Source organism: Lathamus discolor, chromosome 1 (assembly GCF_037157495.1).
Source record: "Lathamus discolor isolate bLatDis1 chromosome 1, bLatDis1.hap1, whole genome shotgun sequence".
In the NCBI taxonomy this organism is placed as follows: Eukaryota; Metazoa; Chordata; class Aves; order Psittaciformes; family Psittacidae; genus Lathamus; species Lathamus discolor.
The window spans coordinates 67,625,227-67,643,556 of record NC_088884.1 but is presented as its reverse complement, the minus strand read 5'-3'; the positions used below and the strand labels follow the sequence as shown (position 1 = coordinate 67,643,556).

Below are 18,330 nucleotides of genomic sequence, written 5' to 3'. Positions count from 1 at the left end.
TAACAAGGACCAGCGTGCAGTGAGGTTTCCTTTACAGCAGGGTAGGTCCTCATCCGCGTGGTGTCTGTGCTGGCTATGCCACAGGGCTATCTGGGAATAATCCAGCCAAATGCAAACACTGCCTGAAAACTGAGACTGTGTCACCCCTGTGGGACCTGTGCAACCAGAGAGGCCTCGGGGGAGAGGGAAATAGTCACAGATACTGAATTAAACTGTGTAAAGCATCAGGCAAGATACTCAGTGCTGGGCATACTGCACAGGAGCAGGATGGTCTTTCCCACCTTCTCTATCTCTTTGCCTTTAAAGATGCAGAGAAGTTAGTTTGTCCTTATCTCCAGCACTCCTCACAGCTTGTTGTTACCCCTCCAGCCCTCAGCCCTGGCCACCCAAAGGCCACCGCTGGGTGCATGGTCTGACATGCCACCGTGGGTGCCATGCTTTGGGTGCTACGTGTGCCCTGCTCTCCTCTTTGCTCCCATTTGCCCAACAAACCACACATATTCTCATCCTGTTCCATCAAAACGCTTTTCTTCTCCCTTCCTTTGTCACTGCGTTGCCCTTCGAGGTCTCTTTCATGGTGAGGAAGGTGCACAGTGGCAACCTGCTTGCTTGACCCCGAAGCTGGCAAAATTAAGAAACAATCAGAATAATGGAGAAGCAGAAGAAAATCAGGGTAAAGGAAAGAAGTGTTAACCTTGATGAACACCTGACGAGCGAACACTGAACTTTCCCAGGAAGGCAAAAATCCCTTAACTGCAATCTGCTATTTGAAGAAAAGAAACCCACCAAACCCCCAAAAAGAGAGAGGATGGGAAAAGATTTCAAAAATTCAGAGATTTTCACTTTGTGTTTTTTCCAGTCACCCCGGTTGTCCCTGGGAGCAGCCAGCACCGGCCCGACCCGGTGGGTCTGCGCTGCTCCATCACCTCCCACCGGGCGAGCAGGGCCGGGGCTGTGCCGTGGGGCTGCCCATGGTGCGGGGCTGCCCGCGGCACGGAGCCTGGGAGGCGCCAGGGCAGGGGCAGGAGCGGCCGCAGCGCCGGGCGTGGGCCCGGGGCACAGGCTCGCTATTGTCCTGCCCGGAGGCGGGCTGGCCCCTGGGCAGCGCTGCCGGGGACCTGCGCCCCGGGACGCCGCGGCCCCGGCAGCAGGGAGCGCCGAGACCCTGCCTTCGTTCTTGCAGCCATGGAGGAGGACGTCGCCCATCACCGCGGCCACCCGCCCGTCCCAGGCGGCCCCAGCCGCATCCCGGCGCCGTCGCAGAGGCGGGACAGCCCTCTTGGTGCCCCCACGAAGCGGAGCTGCCTCTCAGTCACCCTGCGCCAGGCCAGTGCGGGTGCCGGGGGGTTCCTCTGGGAGCGGCTGCGGGGCCCGGCGCCCATCACCCCCGTCCCCCCTCGGCCCCGGCCCACAGTGGCCGAGGGGTCCCAGCGGCGTGGCGGGGCCGAAGCCTCCCCGGTGGTGAAGATGGGGGTTCCCTGTGCTCTGCCATGCTCCGGTGGGTCTCTGCTGCTGGGATGGGCTGGGCAAGCGGGAAGGGAGGCACAAAGGGGTGTATTGGTAGTGCCATGGGGCTTGGCATGGGGCAGGGCCCTGCGGGAGCAGTGTGGTGACATGGGGACAATGGGGAGCAATTCCTTCCTTGGAGGCCATTTCTCCTTTCCCTACACTGGTCATGTGGGTGGGCAAAGGCAGACAGGAGGTGAGCCTGTGTGGAGGTGAGCCTGGCACTCAGCGAGGAAATGGACACCCATGGGCACCATGTCAGGAGATGCTTGGGGTGCTGGGATGCTTGTCTGTCGTCTGTCTGTCTTCGGCAGCCAGGCTATGGACCACTCAGCCTACCCTGGGTAATGACTGACAGTGACTCCTAAATGGTCCTGTAACCCACGGAGGGTGCAGTTTCCTTTATGCCCTGGCCCCAGCACAGCATGGCAGGGGCACAGTGCAGCCAGGGTTTGCAAACAGAGTCCCAGACTGGTTTGGGTTGGAAGGGACATTAAAGCCCATCCAGTTCCAACCCCCTGCCATGGGCAGGGACACCTTCCGCTAGGGCAGGTTGCTCCAAGACCCTGTGTCCAACCTGGCCTTGAGCTCTGCCAGGGATGGGGCAGTCACAACTTCCTTGAGCAGTTCCAGGTTTTTTTTCCCCACTATCTAATCTAAATCTCTCCTCTGACTGTTCATATCCATTCCCCCTTGTTCTGTCACTACTTGCCCTTGCAAGAAGTCCCTCTCCAGATAGATTTCTTGTAGAATGCAGAAGGAAACACAGAGAGAGGAAGGGGCATCCCCCTCCAGGATGTGCCCACTCTGCAGATGCAAGCACATCCACTGGGCACATGCAGGTGGGCACTGCCAGGCATGTGTGTATGCCTACGGGGGCACACGGGATGTGACCTGCGTACCCCAGCATGGCCCATGGGCAGCACCTCTTCCTGCTCACCACACACATGGCCACACACGCATGCACACATGCATGCACATGTGTACACACACACACAGAGGGGACAGCACTCGCTCTGCCTCTGCACCACGGGCCGAGAGCCAGGAGTCGCAGCTCCAGAGGAGAGAAGGTTTCTCACGCCTCCACAAGCGGATCTGAAGGGCAAGTCACTTCTGATGAGCCAAAACATTCCTAATTTCCCTCCCCCGGGAAAGCAGAAGGGAGGCCTTGCAATAAATACCTAGGGAAAAGAGCGCCCTTGAGCGCCCTGCCAGAGCCAAGCTGCGAAGGGTTAATGATCCTCCTCCCTAAACAAGCAGAGATGCTGAAAACGCTGGGGAATTGGGAGGGAAAGGGGTAAGAAGAGGCCTGTGTGATGTGGGTGTGCAAGGGGGGCCCCTCCAGGGCACGGAGGGGGCCCATCGGCGGTGCTGTCCCCATCCCCGTGGCTGTTCGCCCCCCCGGCGGGGCCGGGGATGGAGCCGGGGCCCGGGATGGAGCCGGGGAGGGTGCGCGGGGGGAGATTTTGCGGCGATGTTTAATATTCAGGTCACATGACGATGGCAGCAGGAGCAGCACCAGCATCCCCTCTCCGCTGAAATAGCCACTGGAGAAGGAGGGGAAGGAGAGGGGGGGAGAAGAGGATACAGGGAAGAAAGAGGGAGGTAAAAGCGGCGCCTCGTAGCCCACCGTGCCGTGCCAGCGTCAGGCTAGGAAAGTAAGGGGAAACCCACCCCCTTGGGCGAGGATTCGGAGACAAAGGAAGCTTCATGTTCAAAGGTAGGATGCTCTGGGCTTGGCAGGGCTGGGCGATGCCGGAGGGACGCCGCTGGGGCTTTTTGTGCAGGCACCCTCCGCTGTGCTTCCATACTGCCCAGCTCTGGCCACGGAGGGGGAATAACGCCGAAGGGCAGCAGGGGAAATCGGTCCTGGCTTTGTCTGTCTTCTTTTTTCCTTTTGGTGGCAGCAGTCTGGCATGAAGGAGAATGAGATGGGCTGTTTGCGGATCTGATCGGGAGTAGCTGGCGTCAGGGGCTGCTTTGAAAGAAAGAGATAATCCGAGCTGGTCCAGGGCTGGGGGAAGCCCACAAGCTGCTCGTCGGCTGGCTTGTCCCTTGCTAGTGACAGGCAGTGGCTGCAGGGGCAACAGGGACGTCCTGTGCTGCTCCTTGTGCATCTGTGCAGGAGCCAGCGGCGGGCAGGGAGGCCCCGCACGGGCGGGCAGGCGGGCAGGGTCAGAGGCAGCTGCGGTGGTCCAGGGGTGCTCAGCATCCTCTCGCCCTGTGGTACAGCCGTGCCACCCAGGGGTGAGCCGGGGTGTGGGGTAAGAGATGCTCGGCCGGCGAGTGGCAGTCTGGGTACATCTGGGGCTGAGGTGAGCATCTAACCCTGCAGCGGCTGGGCTGGGGACGTGCCCGGCCCCTTCACCCCCACTCCCTTCACTTCCAGAGAAGCTTCAGCACACACTGCCCTAGATTTCACTGCGGCCCCGGCAGAGCCGGGCTCCTGCCCGAGCCCTCTGCAGAGCACTGAGGGGAAGGAAGGTTGCTGCCAGGAAGGCTGCAGCAGCCGAAGGACTGGGATGAGTTTCCCTGCCTCACTGGAAACGTCCAGTGGTCCTCAGGCCAGGCAAAAAGATCTGGTAAGAAGAATGGCTCTGTTCTGCACCCTGAGGCCACACAGTGCATCCAGCACAGCTTAGCCTTTGCCCTGCACAACTGGGAGAAATGCCTGGCTCATCACGGAAACTGGGGGGTAAAAGGGTTTTCCAGTAGAGGGATGCTCAGTCCAGCACCTCTGCAGATCAGAAGCAATGCCTGCAAGCCCCAGGAAGGATGGGCTATTGAAGGAGCTGATGGCTTTTCTTCCTAGGAACCTGGTGTTACACCTGTCAGACACCTTCAAGCTCCAACCCCATCCTTCTTCCCTGTTCCACGTTTGCAGGCAGTGGAACTGTGGGTCCAGAGCCATGTAAGTGGAAGGGGCCGGGGTGAGACCCATGTGTCGGTTTCTGCCTCCAGCCAGAGTAGGACAGCCTCATGCCACACGGGAGCTGCCAGGAGGTTGTCCATGAGCTATGTGGGGGTTAAATAGCCTTTCCTTGCTGGAAGCTGGGCTGTGGTGAGCAACTGTTTGCAGCCCTCCCTCCGTCTTACCACTCAGACAAAGGATGGGAGGGCAGGGGGAGGGGATGCGACTGTATCTGGGTTATGGGGACAGAGTAGATGTTAGTCCCCACTACCTGAGCCCCTAAGGGACCCGCAGGGCCACCTCTGTTCCCAGCTAGCTGCTGTGAATACGAAGCAGGCAGATGTGAGGCGTGTGCTTCAGGAGTGGTGTCTGCAGCTGGCCATGTACACCAGCCTTCCAGGGAGTGGTTTTGGGGTGGATCTGGGGGTGTTAGAAGCAGGAGCCAGCTGGGATCATGGGGACCTCTCCAGGCTCTGCCCTCCCTAGTCTCAGATGCTGCACCTCTCCCTGCTCCAGAGCCAAGTGGTACATCTCCTATGAGCCAGAGATTATCCTCTGTCAGCCCAGCCCAAGCCGGCTCCCACCAGGAACCGGGCAGCAACGACCCTCTTAAATGAACTTGGCTTAGCACACGGAACAAAGTGGCAAGGAAAAGGGTGGCAATGCAAGCAGCGGATGCAAGTGGTTAACCTTGGCTAACCCTCTATTCATTATCAGCTGTACTGGCTGTAGTACCCTATCATGTATTCATTACAGCAGACAGCTGGAGGGGCCAGGATGTGCCGAGCATGCACAATACTACCCCTTGACCAGTCATTCAGGGCACTAATGAGGTTTCCTAGCAGCATTAGCATTACTGCATGTGAAGCGGAGCCATTCCTGAGAGACCAAGTAGGCACGTTTCATGTCTCAAGGTGGCTCTCATAGCTCTGCCTCGGTTTTTGCAGACCCTGGCCTCCCCAGCAAGCTGCTCCTCAGCTGGCTCCTTGGATTCCTCTGTGGGAGTCAAGAAGTGGAAAACTGTGTGGAAAGCTGAGCCCTTGGGCACCTCTTTGCAAAATGGGGCTTCCCTGCCTGAGGCTGTGTGGGAAGAGAGGAGAAAGGGAGAGTGCCTACACCGAGACCTTGAATGTCCAAAATCAAATGCCCAGGGCAACACCGCTGATGGAAAATCCAGGAAATGTCTACGGAGTCTTCTGCAGATCTTTTCTCTTGGTCTCAGGGCTTTATATGGGTGGTCAGGAACCTGACTCCGAAATATCTGCTCCAGCTGCTGCAAGCTCCTGGCTCCAGCAGTAAAGCCTGCAAACGGATGGCCATATATTGAATGTCCACAGAGTTGGGAACATCTCCTGGCTCTGGGCAAAGCATCCCTTGGTGAGGCTGAGGTATGAGCTATGAACCTCTTAGTGATCCTGAGGTTGGCTGCCAGCAACTTCCCTGCTTCCTCCTCCCTGTGTAAGAACAAGGAGTTGGAGGCATAAAAGAGAGGGCAACAGCTTCCCTGAAGACAAGCTACAGCCCAGGCAGCAAAGGGGTTGCAGCCAGGTCATGCACTCATCCCATGCAGCTGCTCAGCTGGGCTTTCTTCTCACCTTGTCCTGTTCCCTGTCCACCTCTGGTGTTTATTTGCCCCCATTACTGCAGTAGGCAAGTGCCCTACTGGGACCACAATCCCCTGCCCCATCTCCCCACATCATTCCCTCTCTCATTCTCTCTTCTCCCTGTCTTTGGGGTAGGTGGGACCAGAGCAGGTCTCTGTGAGCTGTGCACTGGAGGACGCTGCAGCAGGATGAGGGGCATGGCACAGCCACATGACTATGGCACAGGTCCTGTACCTGGGTGAGGAGGGGCAAAGGGCAGAGTGCAAGAGAGCTGGCTGCCTTGGCCCACCATGCTGTGCAGGGCTCTCCTGGCTGGCAGCAGCTTTGAGAAAGCTGGAAAAAGACAGCAGGAGCCCCAGGGGATGCTCTGTCAGCAGGGAAGGCACAGGCGAGCTGTGATGGGTGCAAGAGCAGACTGCAGCTGGGAAGCGCTCGGCTGGGCAGGCTGCTCCCCAGGCAGCTGCCCGGCAGCATGAGGGCCTCTGAGCTGCCAACCTGGTTCAAGCCAACAGCCCATCTTGTGCTCTGGTCCCCCCAGGGTACTGCTCGCTGCTTCAGGAGAGGATGGTGATAGCTCAGAGTGAGGGACCATCTCCAGCAGAGCACTCCCCTGCCGGCAAGGTGAAGGTACAAGAACCTTCCGACGTTATCCACAGTGCTGTGCATGGGTGGAAGTGCTACCCCTCTCTCCCACAGGGGGAGCATCCCTTCTCCACTCTAACATAAAAAACTTCTCAAGTGGTGTTGAAGGAGCTGGGTGGAGGCACCCTTCTCCCTGCCAGTGGTGGCCCTTCCACAAGGTCTGCCCTCAGCACATGATCACGGGGTATTAAAGATTACATACAATGTAAAATCTTCACTGTGTAGAGCAGCCCTTGTGTCTATACAGGGGCTTTGATGTGGCAATGCTGGGCAGGGTCACCAGCCACCCGTGCAGCCTAACCCTGTCCTCAAACAACATCACTCTGACCTCTCCCCAGCCCCGGTCTCTGCCTGGCCTGGCTGAGCTGTCACAAGGACCCTGACCTGGTGCTGTCAGTGTCCCCAGCCTGGCGACCTCTGAATCACCTTCCTCTCCAGGCAGCATCCATCACCCACCAAATGGCAGTCGCTTGCCTGGCTTCTCACTTCCTGCTCTGCAGCCAATGGGTTCTGCTGAGTGGAGCAAAAAACTCCACTGAATGATGGAAAGGGATAATTTAGTGTGAGATACTTGAACTGAAGTGGCATCCAAAACAAGTGGAGTGCTTAGCAAGCAAAAACAGATGCTGTCCCTGTCCCAGGAAAATAACCATCTAATAAGACAAAGCATGGGGGAGGCAAGTAATTAGAGTGGGAGAGGCTTTAGTTTGCAGCTGGTTTGTGTATGAAAGGTATTTGATTCCCATCCCCTTCATCTTCCTTTCTAGATTTATCCCTCATGCCTCCCTTCTCCATCAACTGCAGCTTTTCTCCCAATTCCTGTCCTCTCCCAACCTTCAGCTTCCTCCCAGCGGGTGGGAGCTGCTCACTAATGAGAAAAGAGATGGAGATAAATGGATGAGGACCACCTCAAGCAGTGTGTGCCATCACCTGAAAAAGGGAGCCCACAAAGCCCACAGGAGCTTTCTCTTTGCCTGTTTGTTTTACATGGAAGAAGTGAGGAGGGAAAGATGCAGATAATTAGTTTATTGGCCTTAATGATTAGTTTCTTGAGCACGATAAAACCCATTGATCTATGGGTGGGAGGTAAGTGAAGAGGTTGTGACCATGCTTTTGCACTTCCATCACTGCCTTTCTCTGGGGAACTCAGCCTTCACAGCACAGGTAATAATGCAGCTGCCCCTGGCAAGGGCTAAGCTTTGAAGTCCCCCATGGTAAATCCCAAACTCTGTTTCAATGACAGGACTTGACACATGATAGTTTTTGGAAGTCTGTTCCACTGCAAATTTCATGCTAAACTTGGAGGGGCAAAACACCAGTGATCCTGGTGAGAACTGGGAGACAAAACTGAGGAGACACACACAGAACTTTGGGCACCCCAATAGGAACCCAGCCAGATTGACTGCGTCTGCTTGTGCTGTTTGGAGGTAGCATTCAGCACACTGCATGCTCAACGAACCCCACTTCTCTGCCTCCTCATCTGGTATGATACACTGAAGGGTGTGCTGGAAACTCAAGTCGATGTTCCTCCCTGAAGAGGAACTTCTTACTGCTAAAATCCATGCCACCCAGTCATCAAGTACCCTTGAAATGGATGCTCAAAGTTGCCCTCAGTCCCTGTGACAGGTCAGCAAGGAGGTCCTTATTACAGCTTAATGATGATCTCTCAATCTTTCTCCCTGTGCAGGACCAGTGGAGAACAAAAACGAAGCAGCCATGTCTGAGCTGGTCCCAGAGCCACGACAAAAACCAGTTGTGCCAATGAAACCCATGAACATTAACGCCAATTTGTTGGGCTACATCGGTATAGACACCATCATTGAGCAGATGCGGAAGAAAACTATGAAGATAGGTTTCGACTTCAACATCATGGTTGTAGGTAGGCATGTACCAGCTGAGGTATGGGAAACTATGGCCAGGGACTGTCCTATGGGGCCAGGTGGGGGGGTGAGCCCTGCAGAGAGGGGTTGGTGCAGGGGAAAGGAGAGCCTGCACAAGGCAAGGAGACCCCTGCAGTCCCTTCCCCTGCCAGGCTGGCTCCATCCCCTGGGCCTGCTGTCATTGCAGGGCTGTGGCACATGTCATAGGCTTCCTCTTTGCAATCCTCAGGTCAGAGTGGACTCGGAAAATCGACATTGGTGAACACCCTCTTCAAATCCCAGGTGAGCCGCAAATCTTCAGGATGGAACCGGGAGGAGAAGATCCCCAAGACGGTGGAGATCAAAGCCATTGGGCATGGTAAGAGCCAGGCTGCTGGGGTGAAGCAATACTTATGCTTCAGCAGAGTCTTGCAGAAGACCTCAGTAGTTTATGCAGACAGTTCTTTGGTATTAGGCAGTCCTTTCTCCATGGGAAGCTAAAGGACAAGTGTCAGTTTTAGATGGCCTCAGATCCAGCCACGGCTTTTTTTAAACAGTGATGCCACTGATGCCACAGCCAAAAGCGAGGGGTAAAAAAAGGGTTATAGATGTTTCTTCTGCCAAGACATTAGTCTACATATGCAGATTAAGCCCTGTCGTAAGTCGTTCCCACCTGCGGACACTTAATAGTCAATACAAACTGCATTAGCGGGTCCCGCCCCAAGTTTGGTAGAATACATCTCCATCAGCATAGCTTCTACAGTGGCGCAGAGTAATGCGTATCATCTCAGATTCAGGATGGGGAGGACAAGTTGTGTAAGACAGGTACTAGCTCTGAGCCACAAACTGAGCACAAATCCATCTTCCTGTGGCAGAGTGGTATAAGGTGGCTTTGGTGCAGAGGTTAGCAAAATTTGGTGTCAGAAATGCAAGTGGGGGTCACCACTGTTGAGGCATGACCCAGCCTGGCCTGGTAATGCTTGCTGGGCAGGGATGAGGGCAGAGCACTCTTGTTCCCTTGTAGGGTGCAGAAACATGTTTCATGGTAGAGCAGTGCCCTGGGAGGCTTATTGATTGTTTGCAATGTCTTCCCCAGTCATCGAAGAAGGCGGTGTCAAAATGAAGCTGACAGTGATTGACACACCAGGATTTGGGGACCAGATCAACAACGAGAACTGGTGGGTTTTACATGGTCAAGAACTTGTGTCCCAGAAAGGGCTGGAGTTAAGGGGGTATATGGAGCAATTCTCATCTACTTGGCCTGGAAATCATCTGGGACTCCTATTGCACTTAGGGAGCCAATAGTGGGGACATGGAACTGTGAACACCTTGGGCCTGTGTGCATGCTTGGGGATATGCACACATTACATAGGAAGTGCCTATTTCTGTGCCCAGTTACAGAAACTCTTAAACATCTCAGCTAATGGTGAGATGCTTGTGGTGGGTATTTTTTACGCCTGAGTGTGTTTTGCTGCTGTCAGAGCTGGGAACACTGTAGGCAGGAACATGTGGAGATTTGTACCTGTCTATTCATCTCTCTCTCCCACCTTAACAGCTGGGAGCCTATTGAGAAATACATCAATGAGCAATATGAAAAATTTCTGAAAGAGGAGGTGAACATTGCAAGGAAGAAACGAATTCCAGACACACGAGTGCACTGCTGCCTCTACTTCATCTCCCCCACAGGCCACTCGTATGTACACAGTCCCTCATCCTTTCTCAAGTCCCTGGTGCTCTGTACCAGATACATACTCTGCACTGCTCCATTTCAGGCTCAGGGGTGCTTAATTTTGGGTGCTGTGGGGCTTGGAAGGGTCTAGGATAACAAGGGCAGCAGAAATACCCCTGTTTTCTGGGAGAGGGCAGGATGGATGGGAAGAAGGAGATGAGAGCATGGTGGTGGCAATCAGGGTACGTACAAGGGGGGGTTAATTGATGCCCTGATGCTGGGAGAGTCACTAGGATGAAAGGGGAGGAGGGTAAAGTGACCCTTTCCGTGTTGTTCCCCCTTGGGCTGCAGCCTGCGGCCTTTGGACCTGGAGTTTATGAAACACCTCAGCAAAGTAGTGAACATCATCCCAGTTATTGCCAAGGCTGACACCATGACCTTGGAGGAAAAGACTGAATTCAAACAAAGAGTGAGTATCTCCTCTCCTGCAGGAGATCCTTCCCTGCCCTGGCTTGGAGGTGGGAGAAATGCATGCTATGCTTCTTCCTGGGATTGCAGCACAGTCCCTGGGGCATGCACAGAGTCTAGTGCTGGGTTGGGGGGTAAGTCCTGAAGATGCAGCTGTTTGCAGCAAGAAAGGCATCTGTTAGAGGGGGAAGAAACGTGTGTATCCCTGTGACACCTAGTGTCACGGGAACGGCAGAGCCAGGCAAGTAACTGGGGTTTGGGAAGAAAGACTCATTATTGCCTCCGTGTGCCCTCACTTTGCTGCCCAGTCCCCAGGCACAATCCCTCCAGCCCCTGCCTGCTGGAAGGATGTCCCAGATGTGTTTGCCCAGCCACTCCGCCTGCCTTTCCCTCAGGTTTGTGTTGTTTTGTGCTCCAAGATGTCTCTCTGCCCAGGTACGCAAAGAGCTAGAAGTAAATGGGATCGAGTTTTACCCCCAGAAAGAATTCGATGAGGACTTGGAGGATAAAACAGAGAATGACAAAATCAGGGTAGGAAACATTTCATCATGGGAGGGGAAGGGGGGATGAGGGCTGGTCATATTTAACAAGTGTAAAATGGAAATGTGTCACTAGAGGTTTTTAAATGCTTCTTGGTTCATGAATGAAAGATGTAACAGATGTAGGGACCTTCTGGTCAGCTAAAGGAGACAAGGTCCTTTGGATGAGCCTTCCATTCCTCAGTAGTCCATGCTCCTAGTCACTTTTTCCTGTGACTGCTCCAGTTTGATTTGATTTGTAGCACTGGTGCTGGTACCCGATGCTCCCCCATCTCTCCTGTGATCTGAACTGCTAAGCCCATGTGTATTTTAAACAATTGCATCACACTGGTGGCTCATGGTCATTCTGTATCTGACTAGCACACGGGGTCCTTCCATTCCCTCAGACACCACTTGTTCATGAGCTCTGAAGTCGTAGCAGAAATTCTTGCTGTTATTCCCTAAATGCTGCTCTTTGTGCCTCAAACTTACATCTTCCCATATAATAACCCAGGCTGCTTTTGTACTGACAACACCTCTTGGCCTCGTGATGCTAGTGCATTTAATTATCTCACCCATCATTTCTGTAGCTAGGCTCTTAGCGAAAATAGGCTGTCCTCCACAGCAGTCCTCAAGAAACTCTTGTACTGCTGCCTGACACTTGCCCTTTCAACTGCCCCAACTGTCACAGCCCCAGCAGAAATTCCCACCTTCTCCATCTTATTAATCATTTCCCATTTGGCAATATATTACACATTCTGGAGAAGACTAGATGGGTTTTGCTTCTTCTCCAAACAGCTACTGGTTTTGATGAGAGCACCAACCACATTTTGTTCTGCACTTCAGCATCACACATTAAGAAATAAACTGCTTTTTGATCTCCGTTCCTTTGGTAACTGCAGTCCCTTCCCAGGCCCAGTGAGATCTATAAAGCAGAGCAAATCTATGAACATCTGCACACCGTTATGGATAGCAGCGTCTCCAGCACCTGTGTTCTGGAAATGGATGGTTTCTCCCTGTGCTTAAGAGTCTCAGTCACCAATAGCCTCACCTACTGTCCCACTTCCAGGGAAAGCTGCACCCCTACCCCATTTCTGGTCTTCCTCAGTACAACCATTTCAGACATCAAATGTCTTGTTGAATGTTCATGTCTCTTGCTGGGGAGGATTATTTTGAGTTATCTCCTTCTGGTGGAGAACTACAACCTGGGTGAGAAACAGGGCAAATTATCTACATGAATAGTGCTGGGCTGACAGACCCTCATAAGAAGTACCAGCCAAGGTACTTCTTATTTGGTTATCCCCCTCGTCAGAAATGCTGGAGATGGGAACAGAAAAGCTCTTCCCCACGCCCAGCCCCCCCCCCTGAGCCTTTGCACTGCTGCAAACTACCCACTCAGCTTAGGGGGTGCAAAGGTAAAGATGACTGCCAGTGAAGTGTTGTCCTGGAGAATCTCTCCTCTTGGAAAAGGCCTTATGTTCGGTGAGCTGAGAGAAGGAAAACGGATGGGGAACAGTGACTGTGCTGCTCTCTGGAACGGGTTCAATAGATCTCTGCACATGTCTCTCCCCAGCAGGAAAGCATGCCCTTTGCAGTAGTGGGCAGCGACAAGGAATACCAAGTGAATGGCAAAAGAGTCCTGGGCAGGAAAACACCCTGGGGAATCATTGAAGGTAAAAGAATCCCTTGTTTCTGGGAGCTGAAAGTTTCCCTGCAGGCCCAGTAATAAACCAGGGTGCACACAGCATGTCCCATGGCCACCTTCCCATCCCTTTTGTGATAAACTTTTTGAAACCAAGCAAGAAGAGAATTCTCAAATAGCACTGTTGGGAGGGAACTGCCATGGTCAATGTGGTACCACTGCTGCCAACTGGTAGAAGCTGGAGCCACTCTGAACAGCACTGTGTGTGAGGCTGAGGTCCTGAGGTTGCCTTGGTTTTCAAATACAATTGCACACATGACTGCTCAGCATCTGTTAGCGTGTCTCCTCGATGCCTGACTGTGCCTTTCAGACAGCTGTCTGTCCCTTCTGAAGTATGCAGGCTCTGCCCACCCAGAACCTGCCCCATAGCAATGACCTTCCCATGCTCTTCCATGTAACCACAAAGCGGTTGTTGGAAAAAGTCGAACCTAACATTTGCTTGCTACCTTTTCAGTGGAAAACCTGACTCACTGTGAATTTGCCCTACTTCGAGATTTTGTCATCAGGTAAGGCTATGGTGCTTTTGCTCTTGATGAGCAGGGAGTCTTCCTGAGACACTCTTACAGTGAAATAGCCCCTATGGAAAGGAAAATAGAGTATATTTCAGGCAGTGAAGACTTATGTGGGGTAGGGTTAGACTGAGTTAAGGGCTGGATGCTCTAGTGCCTTTCTTAGTGACACGACCACTGTGTGAAGTAGGCACTAGTTTTCATGTATAAGCTGGATGCCTGGAGAAAAGCAGGGTACTACCACCCCCCTTATATCCCATTAAGGATATTAGGTTGAAACTGCTTCCATTTGTTGCTGACAATAGGTTTGGGGTGGAGTCAGTGAAAAAGAGGCCACTACCACATCCTAGGTCATATGTCCTACTAGGCTGAGGGATGTGCTGGAATATATGACCTGGAAATGGGAAGTTCCATATTTCATTTATCTTTTATTGTTCTGTCTTATTTCTACTCTGTTTCATGAAGTTGTCTCAGCACAAGTGATACCTGCCCTAAATTCTGTAGAAGAGCTGCAGATCCAGGGTCACCTCAGCTCCCTGTAAATATAAGAAGGTTTTAAAACAACACCAAAACTAAGAAAATAAAATAAACACGTTTAGAAGATAGAGCCCTGTGGCTCATTCCACCTGTTGGTATGGTGGTATTGAGACAATGCTTGGACATCACCTCACTGCCCTCTTTTTGTTCTGCGATACCTTCTGCAGCAGACATGCTTTCCCCAAGTCTTACAGTGAAAACATCCTACCCAAGTGATCATCACATAGTACACAGAAATGCAAGCCCACAGGCTTTCTATGGAGGTTAAAGATGATGTTCACAGCAGTGTTCTGAGGTAACATCTGCAGTGGACATGCTACACCCTCCTGGTGCTTGTCTTGTGCTTCCTTGTCTCACCACTGCTTCAGATAAGACCATGTCTGCTGTGACATACCAGGATGGCCAGTGGCTGTCCCACTGGCACAGATGTGGGGGGCAGGACACTGGCAAGCACAGCCAGGATTTCAGCCCATATCCTGCATCCTGCGTATGCATTCTTGAATGCTGATGCTCCAGCTCTCAGATGTGTATGGTGGCACCCATGCCATCCATGCAGAAAGGGGTATGCTCACTAGCCAGACTGCCTAAAGAAATCTTACATTTATCTTGGGGAATAAAATGATCATCAGAAGATTAATACTGACTGAGCTGATCTTGCTTATCGTATCTTCCTCCTAACCCCACCTTCACTTTGCCCCCTGCAGGACTCACCTTCAGGACCTGAAAGAAGTGACCCACAACATCCACTATGAGACCTACAGGGCCAAGCGGCTGAATGACAACGGAGGGCTGCCCCCCATGACTGTCGAGACAGAGGAAAACCACGAAAGTAACCTGTGAATGACGCACACACACCCGCCCCCACTGTCACCCAGTGTCTCTGGATATGACAACCCACCCCTGCTACCTTTGAGTCTGCCATGGACCCATCTTGAAACATGTGGTGCATCCTCCATGTGTGCGAGAGGATGTGAGTGTGAGTGTGTGCGTGCGCCTAAGTGATCAAAGGTGAGGTCTCCCCTATCCTCCCCAGAGTGTCCTCATTCTCAGTTTGGTTTTCGCATAGCGGACTGTCCGTCATGTTCCTTTCTCTTGTTTCTGTGTCTCAGCTCTCTGTCTTGTCTGGGGGGAACAGGGATGGGGGGAAGGATTTCTAGGAGCAGGAGAGGTTTGCAGGTGGGAGGTGTGGGTCATGCTGTGGTCCTGTTTTAATCACTTGAAGACACAGCAAGGAGAGACTCCAGGAGAGATGGTGAAGCCAGTGCTTGCAGTGTCTTCAACTGAGGGCAGCAGAGATTTCTCTTGGCTCCTCTGTGGGTGGGAAGGCAGCTGGTTGGGCTGAGGGCATGGTGGCCCAGCATTTTAAGCCCATTTGTTGCTGTGGCTTCCCAAGGGGAAATGGCAGCTTGGAAGTGGATGAGAGAAGTGACAGACTGACATGTTTTGTGGTTCAGAGGAAGTGACCAGTGGGAGGAGACAGAATTAGTCCTTGGGCTGTATCTTCTATTGAGAAGCATCAAAGTGCTTGAGGAAAATAGCTGTATTTGAAAAAAAAAAAAAAAGAAAAAAGCAAAACCCAGAGAAAAAGAACACCCTCTGTTCTGCTACAGAGGGTGCGTTTGCCCTGCTCAGTGCTAAGATCCAAAGCCGTGCTTGTGTCACAGGCTTCTGATCCTGTACAGATGAGACCAAGCTGTCCTGCCGTCACTCCACTTCATCCCCCATTGCAGCAATCTCTCTCCACCAGTACTGAGGTGGTCCTGGACAAACCTTCCTCCCACAACACAGCCCCTGTGCTGTGGGAGCACAGGGAAGACAGTGCCATGGCGGGTCTCTGCTAGGAGCTTCCCAGGGGCAGTGCCACTCAGCACATGGCCTTCAAGATCTTGAAGGAGTGCAAAGAGCCATGGATTGACAAGCACTGGGTCTCTACTGATGGTGGGAACAAAAGAGATATCTCCTCTTCCCTCGCTGAGATGTCTGCGTTTGCTACTCCAGCAGTCTCAGCTTGTGCTGCTCCTCCACCCTCTTACTGCCCTCCCAGCTTCCATGGCCCCTTCTCCTGTGCTTTTGTTGTTATTCCCTTTTAGCCTTCCATAGCTTGCTTCCTTACTTTCTTTCCCTATCTCACTTCCTCTGCTCTTGACCCTTTCTGTCTCTCCTTCATCTCTCTGACCACTTGAACCTTCCTCTTCTCCAGACCGCTTTCTCCCGCTTCATCTCCCAATCCTGCACAACTCCTCATCAGTGTGTCCTTTCGAAAGCTCTCATTTTACCTTCCCCTGGAGGGAAGGTAAAGATTCAGGAGCAGAAAGGGGCACAACTTCACCGAAGCTATATGCTTGTGTCTAGCTGGCATCACCTCTTTTCTGGGGGTCTCTGAGCCAGGTGGAAAGTGTCAGGGCCGGCTGGGCAGATGGGAAGAGAGGAGAATGTCCCTAGTTTGGCAGCCTCTGCCTGTCACCTAGCACATCACATGGCTGGCCAGGGTTGTCACCTCCAGGAGAATTTCCAGTTGCATTTCAAACGCAAGTGCAGAATGCCATAGAATGGGATGGCAGCACTGCAAGGAAAGGGAGTGCAAAGGATTTGGGATAAGGTTGGGAAGGCTGGCACAGGAGGGAGCGAGGAAGAGGTCCCAGCAAGGGAACAGCAGAAGAGGGCTGAAGCCAAGCCTGAGGTTGGTTGATAGAGCTGTACAGGGGCCAGGGCTGGAAGAGGGCTCTCCAAGCCTCAGCAAAACCATCTGAGAGTATATGTCCATCCTGTGGCTCTCTCTGGTGCTGTCCCTGCAAAGCAAAGGTCTCCTCACTCCTGCGTTCCCACCTGCCCACACAAACCAGACATTCTCAGCACTGCTGGGACACGAGGGCCATACCAGCCCTTTGTGGTCCTTTCACCACCCATGTTCACAGCTCCACATACAGCTTCCATGTGTACCAGCCCTGCTCAACCTGCAGAGAACAAAAGCCCCATCACCAGTACCATGGACCCTACAGAAACCGTACACTGCTCCCCATCCTGCCACCTACACTGGCCAGTGTGGGGTCAGAGCCTCCTCCCAGCTTGTCTCCACCAGCCATGGAGGAGTTCTCAGCATCACTGGCTACCAAAAGCATCTTCTCAGCCTTCTCTGCTCTGGCTGCTCCTGCCCAGCCTCTACATAATGTTTTAAACCCAGAGCAGTAGGAAAGACTCCCTCAGGGCTCCTCTTCTTCACTGCACTCAAGCACGAAGCAGTGCTCCATCGTCTGGAGGAACTCTCTTGCCACTGGTCTGCATCACCTTGGGCTGTGGTATGGTCATTCCTACGACTCTTGGCCCCAAACAAGGGTTACGGCAAAGATTGCCCTGCTTAATGAAAGCAAAGCAGACCCCACACAACAGAAGGGAATTTTCTTTGCTTGTAACTGGATTGCAAGGACAAGGCCATGTATTTGCTCTATAGGTTTAGGAATTTTTGTTCGTTTGTAATAAGGTGTTTTTTAAGCTCTGCTCTATAATTTCCTGCCGGATCATGGACTAATTCTAAAGGATCCATAAAAGTGAGCTGAGAAAAACGGGCTCAGCTATTCCTCACTGCCATCTGCTCGTCTGTCTGAAGGTCTACAAAGGGCAAACATAAAGACTGTCACATGTTGTGCAACGGCTGCAGACACCTTTGGGAAAAAGTCTCTGTGGATGGATCAGGTAGGAAAAGCCTGAACGAATCCCAGCTCTTGTGTGCCAACAGCTGCGCGCAGGATGACCCCAGCACGCCAGATGATCCCTCGGGTATCACTTGAACGATACCGTAGGAGGGTAGAGGCTAAATTTTACGCTGGAGATACGTCCTCAGTGTGTTCAGAGACAACTCTTCACCACCAAAGCCACTCACCAGACAAACTGCGGTAAATCCCAAAGGCTGGATAAATTCCACCAGGCTAAGCCGGTAACGAACACCACGGCAGGTGTGGCTATGCAGTGAGCAGAGGGCCAGAAGAGCAAGCAGCGCTTGTGCAGGCACTAGTATTTGTGGTTAGTCGTAAGGACAAGTTAATTCCAGCTCAGTACGGTCGGTGAGCGGGCGCCTGAGGAACGGCTGCCCGAGGCAGGCCGCCAGCTCCTCTCCACCGCAGCAGCCCGCTTGGAAAGCAGGAAGCGGCGCTGCGATGGTTACGTGAACAGAGGGCGGCAGAAAGCGCTCTTCAGCCACACACCGCACCGGGAGCCTGGGGGAAACCCTCCTGGGCCCAACCGGGAGCCGGGCCGCGGCCCTTTCCAGCGGCAGCCCGCGGCCCGTCACGGGGCAGACGCGGGGCCCGGAGCGCTGCGGGCCGAGCCGGGCGGTGCCGCCCGATGTAGCGCCCTCCGCGCCGGTCGCCATTAAACCTCACGTCGCCTAGCAACCGCCTCACGTCCTCCT

At 53.3% G+C, this 18,330-nt stretch overlaps 1 protein-coding gene across 4 annotated transcripts; it reads left to right on the top strand.

The window, feature by feature from the left end:
* Positions 1–1,020: 1,020 nt before the first annotated feature.
* Positions 1,021–18,313, top strand: SEPTIN3 (septin 3). 4 transcript variants are annotated; one of them, XM_065676991.1, is made up of 10 exons: positions 1,021–1,498; positions 8,351–8,542; positions 8,773–8,901; positions 9,619–9,700; positions 10,078–10,215; positions 10,543–10,660; positions 11,095–11,190; positions 12,754–12,850; positions 13,334–13,385; positions 14,630–18,313. In XM_065676991.1, exons 1-10 carry the CDS (start codon positions 1,186–1,188, stop codon positions 14,763–14,765), a joined length of 1,353 nt encoding a protein of 450 aa, XP_065533063.1. In that variant the 5' UTR covers positions 1,021–1,185; the 3' UTR covers positions 14,766–18,313. The 4 variants fall into 4 exon arrangements, with proteins under 4 accessions (XP_065533063.1, XP_065533088.1, XP_065533081.1 ...); XM_065677016.1 differs by having other exon boundaries at positions 1,023–1,498; positions 12,751–12,850; XM_065677009.1 differs by lacking the exon at positions 1,021–1,498 and adding an exon at positions 2,717–2,803 and having other exon boundaries at positions 12,751–12,850.
* The last annotated feature ends 17 nt before the right edge of the window (positions 18,314–18,330 follow it).

Coding starts and splice junctions, on each gene's coding strand:
- SEPTIN3 (XM_065677016.1), top strand. CDS start 1,186: ATGGAGGAGGACGTCGCCCATCACCGCGGCCACCCGCCCGTCCCAGGC. Junction 9,701..10,077: donor CAGATCAACAACGAGAACTG/GTGGGTTTTACA, acceptor CCACCTTAACAG/CTGGGAGCCTATTGAGAAAT. Junction 11,191..12,750: donor CAGAGAATGACAAAATCAGG/GTAGGAAACATT, acceptor GTCTCTCCCCAG/CAGGAAAGCATGCCCTTTGC.